At 39.4% G+C, this 11,674-nt stretch overlaps 1 protein-coding gene across 1 annotated transcript in view; it reads right to left on the reverse strand.

Moving 5' to 3' along the window:
• LOC115459181 (propionyl-CoA carboxylase alpha chain, mitochondrial-like) overlaps nucleotides 1-10,061 on the reverse strand; it is a gene marked incomplete at its 3' end in the record, with an annotated part of 83,385 nt that extends 73,324 nt beyond the window's left edge. Inside the window, exon 1 of the mRNA XM_030189043.1 lies at nucleotides 9,963-10,061. Within this exon, the coding sequence (XP_030044903.1) occupies nucleotides 9,963-10,061 (99 nt within the window). The remainder of the gene's footprint in view (nucleotides 1-9,962) is intronic.
• Nucleotides 10,062-11,674: the final 1,613 nt, after the last annotated feature.

Below are 11,674 nucleotides of genomic sequence, written 5' to 3' on the forward strand. Positions count from 1 at the left end.
TGAAGGCTTGTTGAAAAGGCTTCAGATGTTTCAGAACACTGCAGCCAGGCTTGTCTGGGTCTTTGAAGTTTGAATCAGCTTCTCCTCTCTTGGTACGTCTTCACTGGCTTCCAATCAGGGCCACATTTATTTTTTGTTGTGCATTATGATGTATATACTATACTATTTGACAGATTTTCTAAGTCTAACTTGAAGAAATTGAGCTTTATCTAATAGACTTCATTTATTATTACAACATCCTAAATGTTATGTTATGCAATCTGAGTCCTATAACTCACTAAATCTTCCAAAATGAATTCAAGGAGAGGTAACAAAAGAAATAAAAAAACAGAGACATAAAATCAGGATGTTACATACTAAATAAAATCAGAACAAAAATATTACAATTATCTATGATGGAGGAAAAGATCAAATTTTAAAAGCTTTTTGAAAGATGAAAAGATCCATTATTGATCAAAACTGAACTGGTAAGCTGTTCCATAAATGAATAGCAGTAAATAAAAAAGATCTAGAAAATAATGCTTTAATACCTTTAGTTAAAGGAAATACCAATAACCAAAATTACATATCCTTGATGTAATAAAATTCTTTAGAAGCTTAAACTCATCTACAACCATACAAAAATGTAAAGACTAAACATAACACTTTGAAAAGAATTCTCGCTCGAACTGGCAGCTAGTGCAGATCAACCAGCAAAAGGGGAAACACTCTCAAAGCGTGAGCAACAGAATATCATCCTAATTGCTGAATTCTGAATTATCTGTTTAGACAGCTGTTTAATCGTTTTAATCCAGTGTACAAGGAATTACCATAATCAAATAATGAAAGAATAGACAAACAATAATTTTAAAATGCTCAAATGAAAAGTATGAACAAATTAAACAATTGTTTCAATTTGAAATAAGCTTTACAAACAACACTTTTTTAATTTGAGATTCCATTGAAATGAGATATCAAAGCTAACACCCAGTACTCTAGATTTCAGTTCAACTTTAATAATAGGACTATTTTGCAATATAATAGTTTGTGGAATAATTGATTGATCAAGACCAAACCAAAGGATTTTTGTTTTATCTTCATTCAATTTTAAAGCTTTAGACCAATCAGTTACTTTCCCAACATACTCATTAAGTTTAGAATAGAAAATTTCCAAAACACTATCCACAGAGACCAACAGCAAAATATCATCTGCGTAAGACCAAAGTTTAGCATCAGCTCCAAAAGAAAGTCGACCTAATGTGCTCATATATAGATTTTATAGCACAGAAGAACTCTGCACGGTGAACGCCAAGGATTTGAAAAAAAAATCATCTTTAAATATAGAGTAATGTTTATTTGTAAGAAAAGATTCAAACCATAAGTAAACAGAATCTGTCAGACCAAATGTTGAAAGTAAATTTAGTAATAAAGCATGATTGACAGTATCAAACACTGCTGATATGTCAAACTGCAGCAAAACTATATGGCCTCCACCCAACAGGACTCAACTTCCAAAGTCAAATATATAAGCAGTGTCTCAGTGCTGTGAAAAACTCTAAATCCATGTTGAGAATTATGAAATAAATTGAATTGCTCTATGTAGTTTACTAACTAAAAATAACTACAAATTCAATTAACTTAGAAACAGAATATTAGCAATTGGTCAGTAATTAGAAGTGAAATACATATCACCATTTACTTGTTTTGGGATTGGAGTTAATACAATGTTACCCATATTGGAAGAAAACCAAAGATTTGCCAAGGATGTATTAACAAATGAGACAATCCAATTTATTATTTCATTCGTAGGATCTTTCAATAAATATGAAGGAAATTATCTAATGGACAACTAGAAAAAGCTATTTTGTTATTTAAAGGGTAAAGCTTAGAAGTGGAAATTGGTTCAAAGGAAGACCAACATCGATCTATTGGGATCTCATCTATTACATAAGTACATAAGTAATGCCACACTGGAAAAAGACCAAAGGTCCATCGAGCCCAGCATCCTGTCCACGACAGCCAATCCAGGCCAAGGGCACCTGGTAAGCTTCCCAACGTACAAACATTCTATACATGTTATTCCTGGAATTGTGGATTTTTCCCCAAGTCCATTTAGTAGTGGTTTATGGACTTGTCCCTTAGGAAACCGTCCAACCCCTTTTTAAACTCTGCTAAGCTAACCGCCTTCACCATGTTCTCCGGCAACGAATTCCAGAGTTTAATTATGCGTTGCGTGAAGAAAACTTTTTCTCCTATTTGTTTTAAATTTACTACACTGTAGTTTCATCGCCCCCTAGTCCTAGTATTTTTGGAAAGCGTGAACAGACGCTTCACATCCACCTGTTCCAATCCACTCAATATTTTATATACCTCTATCATGTCTCCCCTCAGCCATCTCTTCAACAAGCTGAAAAGCCCTAGCCTCCTTAGTCTTTCTTCATAGGGAAGTCATCCCATCCCCGCTATCATTTTAGTCGCCCTTCGCTGCACCTTTTCCAATTCCACTATATCTTTCTTGAGATGCGGCGACCAAAATTGAACACAGTACTCAAGGTGCGGTCGCACCATGGAGCGATATAACGGCATTATAACATCCTCACACCTGTTTTCCATACCTTTCCTAATAATACCCAACATTCTATTCGCTTTCCTAGCCGCAGCAGCACACTGAGCAGAAGGTTTCAGTGTATTATCAACGACAACACCCAGATCCCTTTCTTGGTCCGTAACTCCTAACATGGAACCTTGCATGACGTAGCTATAATTCTGGTTCTTTTTTCCCACATGCATCACACCTTGCACTTGCTCACATTAAACGTCATCTACCATTTAGCCGCCCAGTCTCCCAGTCTCGTAAGTTCCTTCTGTAATTTTTCACAATCCTGTCGTGAGTTAACGACTTTGAATAACTTTGTGTCATCAGCAAATTTAATTACCTCGCTAGTTACTCCCATCTCTAAATCATTTATAAATATGTTAAAAAGCAGCGGTCCATAGCCGCAGTTAAGATGAATGTCTTGCCGTGCCTACTGTACTTATTTCAGGCCCTCCCGATTGAGATGCCCCGCAAATTCTTAGTGGATTCCCAAGTGGCACAAGAGGGACCTGGAAGGACCAGTCTTTGATTATTTAGACAGCAGAAGAGACGTGTGGGCATATAAGGAATAGTGAGAGAAGCCAGGTGGCCGGCCAGGAGTTCCTTTGTGAACTACTCTATGGGAAAATCTTAATATTTTGAATTGGCTGTTTTCGTGCAGGAAGGAAAACACAAGATAGTCTAAAGTCAGCATTAGCGTACCCAACATCAAAGAAAGATTACAAGACGTATAAGATTTAACAACCTAAAGCTGTATCAAATTTGTCTCTGCTTGCAAAAATTAGATTTCTTAAAAGATAATGCATTGTTCGATGACTGCATGTCTAGGTTCCATAAATGGTAGTTTTAGAAAAACTATGACGAGAATTAAATAAACAATGAAAACTTTGCTGGTATTATTAGTCCTCGTTGCTGCCTCTAGCATAACTGATCAACAAATACAATGAGGGGCATTTTTGATATGACATCTAAATCCAACTTTGGACGTTTTGGTGAAAATGTCCACAAAACAAGTAGCAACCATGGCCATTTTTGAATCTGAAAAATGTTTCTCTGTTTTGAAAATGGACATTTTCTAGACGTTTTTAGGCATTTTATGTTCAGTGCATTTTTCTTATGTGACCAATCAAAAAAGAAAGTACAAGAGAAAAATGCACAAAAACAAGCCTTTGGGATGTATGGGGGACCAGCAGTCTTAGTACACTAGTCACACAGTCATCCCAGCAGAGCAGTGGAGTACTCTAGGGAGCTTTGCAGTGGACTTCACGTCTCACTGTTAACCCCCTTATATTGTATGGTGAGCCCTTCAAACCCACCAAAAACCAACAGAACCCAACGGGAAACCACTACAATAGACTTAATAGACTTAAGGAGTTTGAATAAAAATGGAGTAATTCCTCCCTTATTCAGAAAATTAGGGTTCTGGGATGCTGATCCATCGTAGTAGCGCTTTAGAAATGTTAAGTAGTAGTAGTGATCCATCGTAGCAAAACAGATTGGTATAAGAGAATATCCTCTATCAGTCTCACAACAAAAACAACAAAAGAGGCAGGTATATAATCCACAGCAAATAAGTTTACTAGAGGGTACTGGGTTTAACTCAAAAGGACAGAAACAACAGTTATTTTATTTTTTGTCTATTAGATTGTAAGCTCTTTGAGCAGGGACTGTCTTTCTTCTATGTTTGTGCAGCGCTGCGTATGCCTTGTAGCGCTATAGAAATGCTAAATAGTAGTAGTAGTAATGGCTGCAGCTGTCACCTGTATGTGGGTATAGTAGGTTTTGGAGGGCTCACACTTTCCAGCACAAGTGTTACAGAGTGGAATATGGGCCTAGGTCCCCTTCTCTACAGTGCACTGTAACTACCACTAGGCTACTCCATGGACCTACCTGCTGCTCTAAAATGACTGGCCATAACATCTGAAGCTGTTAGAGGCTGGTATGTACTGTTTTGTTCACATCTTTAGGGGTTGGAGAGGGTCAGAGACCACTGGAGCAGTAAGGGAGGGAGTCATGTCTTAATCACTCCAGTGATCATCAGGTCATTAAGGGCACCTTTTTATGACATAGTCATGATTGAAATCAAGGACTGCTTTATGGAGCATCTGGTACAAGAGCCAACAAGGACAAAGAAAAATTCTAGACCTAGTCCTTAGTGGAGAACATGATTTGGTGCAGGAGGTAATGGTCCTGGTGCCACTTGATAACAGTGATCATAATATTTTCAGATTTGATACCAGCTCTGGAGTAAGTGCACACAGGAAATCTAATATGTTAGCATTTAACTTTCAAAAAAGAGACTATGATAAAATGAGAACGGTGAAAAAAAAAAAAAAAAAAAACTTAGAGGAGAAGCTGCAAAGGCCAAAAATGTACATCAGACGTGGATGCTGTTCAGAAATACCATTCTAGAAGCCCAGGCCAAATATATTCCATGTATTAAAAATGAGGAAGGAAGGTCAAATGACCATTCTGGAAGCCCAGGCCAAATATATTCCATGTATTAAAAATGAGGAAGGAAGGCCAAATGACAGCCAGCATAGTTACAAAGTGAGATAAAGGAAACTATTAGAGCTAAAAGAAAAACCTTCAGAAAATGGAGCAAGGATCCAACTGAAAGTAATAGGAAACAGCATAAGCTATGGCAAGTCAAATGCAAACGCCAATAAAGAAGGCAAAGGCAGACTTTGAAAAACAAACTGCGTTAAAGGCACACACACAGTAAAAACTTTTTTGGGTATATTAGAAACAAGAAGCCGGCAAAAGAATCAGTTGGACTGCCAGATGACCGAGGGGTAAAAGGGGTACTCAGTAAAGACACAGAGGAGAGATTAAATGAATTCTTTGCTTCCGTCTTCACTCCATAAACCTGGAAGATGTAGAGACACAATTTGACAAATTGAAGAGTAGCAAATCACCTGTACTGAATGGTATTCATCGTAGGTATTGATAGAATTGAAAAATGATCTTGCAGAACTATTGTTAGTAATATGTAATTTATTTTTTAAATCAAGTATGGTACCAGAATATTGGAGGGCGGCCAATGTAATGCTGATTTAAAAAAAAAATGATCCAGAGGTGATCTGGGAAATTATAGATGTCGATGCTGGGCAAAATGGCAGAGACTATTTATAAAGAACAAAATTACAGAGCATATTCAAAAGCATGGACTGAGAAAGCCAACACGGATTTACATTTGTTGATGACACAAAGTTATTCAAAGCTGTTAAATCACAAGAGGATTATGAAAAATTACAGAGGATCTTACGAAACTAGGAGACTGGGCATCCAAATGGCAGGCGACGTTTCATGTGAGCAAGTGCAAAATGATGCAGGTGGGAAAGAGGAACCCAAACTATAGCTACATTAGGAGTCAGCGACCAAGAAAGGGATCTAGGTGTTATCATTGATGATACATTGAAATCCTCTGCTCAGTGTGTGGTGGCGGCCAAGAAAGCAAATAGAATGTTAGGTATTATTAAGAAAGGAATGGAAAACAAAACTGAGGATGTTATAATGCCTTTGTATCACTCATGGTGCAACTGCATCTCAATTACTGTGTGCAAATCTGGTCACACATCAGTGGAGGAGTGGCCTAGTGGTTAGGGTGGTGGACTTTGGTCCTGGGGAACTGAGTTCGATTCCCACTTCAGGCACAGGCAGCTCCTTGTGACTCTGGGCAAGTCACTTAACCCTCCATTGCCCCAGGTACAAATAAGTACCTGTAAGCTGCATTGAGCCTGCCATGAGTGGGAAAGAACCAGGCACACCCATTAAAGGGGGGCCGACCACAACCGGGCTGAAGGCCAGCAAAGACAGAAATGCATGCTGGCATAATGATTAGTAGAAGATGTAATGTAATTTGTTTAAGTTGTAACAATTTTGATGTTCCTGGCTGCGGCCAAAATAAATCCAATTCTATCGAAGATATGGCTTGTAGTGTGGTATTGAAGGGGGCGGGGGTTGATACGTCTGAGTGTGTGCCGAATGCCCGAGTTGAGTGCGGGGTACAAATGTAACAAAACAAAAAAAAAGGTTCAGAGAAGGACGATAAAAATGATAAAGGGGATGGGACGACTTCCCTATGAGAAACAGCTAAAGCATCTAGGGCTCTTCAGCTTGGAGAAAAGACAGCTGAGGGGAGATATGATAGAAATCTATAAAATAATGAGTAGAGTGGAATGGGTAGATGTGAATCACTTACTCTTTCAAAAAATACTAGGACTAGGGAGCACACAAAGTAGTAAATTTAAAACAAACCAGAGAAAATATTTCCTCATTCAACATGTAATTAAACTCTGGAATTTGTTGCCAGAGAATTTAGTAAAAGCAATTAGGTTAGTGGAGATTAAAAGAAAGGTTTGGATAATCTCCTAAAAGAAAAGTCCATAAGCCATTATTAAGATGGAAACTGCCTATTTCTTAGGTAAGCAGCATAAAATGTATTGTACTGTTTTGGGATCTTGCCAGGTATTTGTAACCTGGATTGGTCACTGTTGGGAACAGGACGCTGGGCTTCATAGGCCTTCGATCTGTCCCAGTATGGCAAAGCTTATGCTCTTTTGAAACAAGTCCAGACCAAAACATCCAACCTTTAGTCCTGGACCTTTTTAGCTTTTTTCAATTATGGCAGAAAAATGTCTAAATCAAATCAACTCTTGTATACCGCTAATATCCTCTCTCCAGGATTTAGTGCAGTTTACATTCTAGGTGAGACAAAGCCAATAGTGTGAGGTATGAGAGCAATTAGAGATCACTGGTATAATGCATGCGACCAAAAACATTATAGGAAAGGATAATGGATGATACTAAGAGATAGAAGTCAATGGATTGTTATGAAGCTAAGGTAGTTGTTTTCTGTTATGATGGCAATAGGTAGATAGTTCCATATTTTAACTCCAAGTACAGGGAATAGAGAGCTGAAAATCTTCTGATTTCAAATTGTATTTTAAGTAGAGGAGTGTGGTAGCCGTGTCAGTCCACTCTTAAGGTTATCTTAAAGTTACTCTTAAAGTTATGTCCAATAAAAAGGTATCATCTTATTTTCTTTTCCATGTTTTATTTTGTTTGATTTCTATTGATAAATTGAATTTTGAAACGGTGATGATAGCATCAGTTCTTTCAGTCTGTTAGACTGGACCAAACGTAGCAAAGTGGTCTTAGCAGTTCAGAGGTGAAACTCTAAGATTTGAAAAACTGAACAAGCAACTTTGAACCTGAGTCTTTCTGCTGTGAGAAGCCAGTGTAGTTTGTTAAGATGAGTTGAAACACATATCTATTCAATCTGTATATTAGTCTAGCAACTGTATTCTATATGATTTGCAGTTTTTTTTTTATATTGACACTTAATACCACAAAATAGAACATTACAGTAATTCAAGTGAGGTAGGACTAATATTTAAACTAGTAGTGCAAAGGCTTTTGATCGAAGAATGATCTGACTAAATGCAGCTGTTTCATTTTGAACAGAGTTTTCTTCCATAGCTGGTTAATATGGGAAGAGAAGGTGAGTGAAGAATCAAGCAAGACTCTGGTTTTAGACTTGACTGTAAAGCTTTCACCATTGGACAAAGATATTGATGATGGGATCTCAACTCCCTTTTTGTGCATTAAGTTTCAGTTTATTGGTCATACCCCAGGTGCTAACAGCAGTCATGCCATTCACTAGAGACTGAGTTGTATCTAAGTTATGGGAACACCCAAATCCTGCCCTGAACACATAGTAACATAGTAGATGACGGCAGAAAAAGACCTGCATGGTCCATCCAGTCTGCCCAACAAGATAAACTCATATGTGTATACCTTACCTTGATTTGTACCTGCCTTTTTCAGGGCACAGACCGTACAAGTCTACCCAGCAGTACTTCCCGCCTCCCAACCACCAGTCCCGCCTCCCATCACTGGCTCTGGCACAGACCGTATAAGCCTGCCCTCCACTATCCTCGCCTCCCAACCACCAACCTCTCTTCCCCCACCTGCTCCGCCACCCAATTTCGGCTAAGCTTCTGAGGATCCATTCCTACTGCACAGGATTCCTTTATGCATATCCCACGCATGTTTGAATTCCGTTACCGTTTTCATCTCCACCACCTCCCGCGGGAGGGCATTCCAAGCATCCACCACCCTCTCCGTGAAAAAATACTTCCTGACATCTTTCCTGAGTCTGCCCCCCTTCAATCTCATTTCATGTCCTCTCGTTCTACCGCCTTCCCATCTCCGGAAAAGATTTGTTTGCGGATTAATACCTTTCAAGTATTTGAACGTCTGTATCATATCACCCCTGTTCCTCCTTTCCTCAAGTAAACCCCACCTGGGGCTCGGCCACCAAAGATGGGAGAATTCATGCCAACCTATTAGCCATGATCTTGGCCAAAAATTTTACCTCCGTATTAAGCAAAGAGATTGGACGGTATGAGTCCGGGAAATCAGAGGGCCTACCTGGCTTCTGAAGAACTATAATTTGAGCCGCATTGAGATGCTGAGGTAGCTGCTCCCGTTAAGTAAAGATATTAAAAACTTCCACCAAAACTGGGCTTATGTCCGACTGCAACAGTTTATAAAACTCGTTGCGCAGGCCATCCGGACCTGGGGCCTTACCCAAGGCACTCTAATTACCCACTTCACTTCTTCCACCGTTATGGGTGCATTCAACTGGACTAAATCCAGCTCCGAAACCCTGGGCAAATCCAAACTAGATAAATATACCTCACTGGCCACAGGTGCCATTGGCTGCGGCGCGTAAAGCCTAGCAAGAAACTCCGATATGACCTTATTAATAGCCCCATCCTCATGCTTCCTAACTACATTCGAGTCTAATATCATGGATATTTTATGGTGCCCTGAGCTGCCATGCAAAAGCTTAGCCAGAAATCTACTGCTCTTATTCGCGAAACAATAAAGCTGAAACTTATAATATGCCCAGGACTTCTTCGCCTGTGCATGTAAGAGTTCACTCAGGGCCTGCTGAGCTTCTAATAACTGTGTTTTTAACCGCAAGGAGTGTTCTGCCCCATATTGTTTACGGAGAGATGATACCTTACTTTCCAAATGAAGCACCTCCCGACGCCTCGCCTTCCACTGAAAACTGCGATTTTTATTAGAATCCCTATAAAGCTGCCACTTAGAAAGCAAGAACGGTAAAAAGTGACTGTCTCTATAGAGAAAGGAAGGGAATCGCCAAGCGCCTCCTGAAGCCAATGAACCTCACACCATGCATCCTTAACTCGACCCAAGCATGACCAGAGATCATTATAGGACCTATCCTGACATCCACCACCTGGGTTAAAAGCTCCCTTGAGAGCAGCAGATAATCTATTCTAGACATTGTGGAGTGTACTCTAGATAAATGTGTATAATCTCTTTCCAATGGATTGAGGGTCCTCCATACATCCACCAGACCCAACACAGAGCCCAACAAATTAACGCCTCTTTCTATCCTAGCCAACTCATCTGTCAGCAGAGAATGGTTCAGAGCAGGGTCCGCCATGTCGTTCAGGTCTCCCATTAATGATAAGCCATGCCATTATATGTACCGGGGAGATGTCCCAGCCTCCACCCCCACCCCCGGAATGTGATCCATCCAAACCCCAAACCTAAGGCCCAAAAGATTACATATCAAGCTATTAGACACTGCACCTTCCAAACCCCAACGCTCCCCCACCCCAAATCCTGACCTTCAGGTGCCCCCTAACCCTCCCCCTCCCAAAAACCACCACTTTCCGCATTAATACCAAAACCCTCCAGCAACTAAGCCCAGAACACCCCGAAAGCTAAGCTAGAGATATTCCCCCAAAACCCCCACCTTGCCAGTGATAACCCGAGCGCAATTCTCCATTCTCCCCAAAGAACTAAAAAAAAACCCCAAAAAAGCTCTTGACAGCTACAGACCACGCAGCACCTCTAACATACAAAAATAACTATGTATTCCACTTGAGGGAAAAAGAGTTGTTTCAGAACGCTGATTACATCGGGTGTTCCGAAGCAGCGACGCACCACCTCCTCACTACTCCATGGCTCAACCGGAAGTCCCAGAATATATGTTTAATACTCACAGTGCAGCACTTCTTTCTGGAGAGCAGCAGAAGTCCCACCACGTAAATATACCAGGTAAATATACACAGTGAATCTGTCTCTCTTTCTAATACTGCTTTTATATCCTGTTGGGTCAAAGGTCAGCTGAGCAGTATCATTGATTATTCCCAACAGTAATCAATCCAAAAAGGAAAGGGAAATGGGACTTGATATTCTGAGGTTTTTGCAACTACATTCAAAGCGGTTTACATATATTCAGGTACTTATTTTGTACCAGGGGCAATGGAGGGTTAAGTGACTTGCCCAGAGTCACAAGGAGCTGCAGTGGGAATCGAACTCTGTTCCCCAGGATCAAAGTCCACTAACCACTAAGTTAAAAGCTTATTAAAAGTACCAAAACAGTTGAAAACAATCAAAATATGCTTTCAATCATCAAATACAGAACTTATCTATGGTAAAATCCAAAAGTTTAACCCATTAAATATCGCAAAAATCGTGGGAAAATAATCATTTTGAACATTTTAAAATCATAAACCGAAGGTGGGAATCAATGCAGCACTGCACACCCTCCTGAAAATACTAAGTTTCATTAAAAAACCCACTGCTTATTAGCTTTAAAGATGTGATTTGAAACTTGAAAAAGCCATGCGTTCCTGCAGCCAGTTTTTTGCATTTCAATGACGCAAAACAATGTCAACGAAATACTTAAAACTACAAATGGATCACCAGCTGTTCAAGAAGCTGCTAAAAACTCACCTATTTGGATTGGCCTATTCCCCCTATACTCTTACCGATTAATAGTCCCACTTACTTTTCCCTGATACTGATATGCCCCTTTCCTTGCTTAATATGTCTCTTACCATATCTCTTACTGTATTGTTATTTTACTTAATCCTATGTAAGCCACATTGTGCCTGCATGTGTGGGAAAACGTGGGGTAGAAATTTACTATAAATAAATAAATAAATTATATTACAACAAATAAAAAAAACGTCAATTAAAATTAAAGTAACATGACTCTCCATGGCTGATTAAATAATAAATAATTACAATAAGAAACAAATACAA

The sequence above is a fragment of the Microcaecilia unicolor genome, unplaced genomic scaffold (genome assembly GCF_901765095.1).
Source record: "Microcaecilia unicolor unplaced genomic scaffold, aMicUni1.1, whole genome shotgun sequence".
Classification (NCBI taxonomy): Eukaryota; Metazoa; Chordata; class Amphibia; order Gymnophiona; family Siphonopidae; genus Microcaecilia; species Microcaecilia unicolor.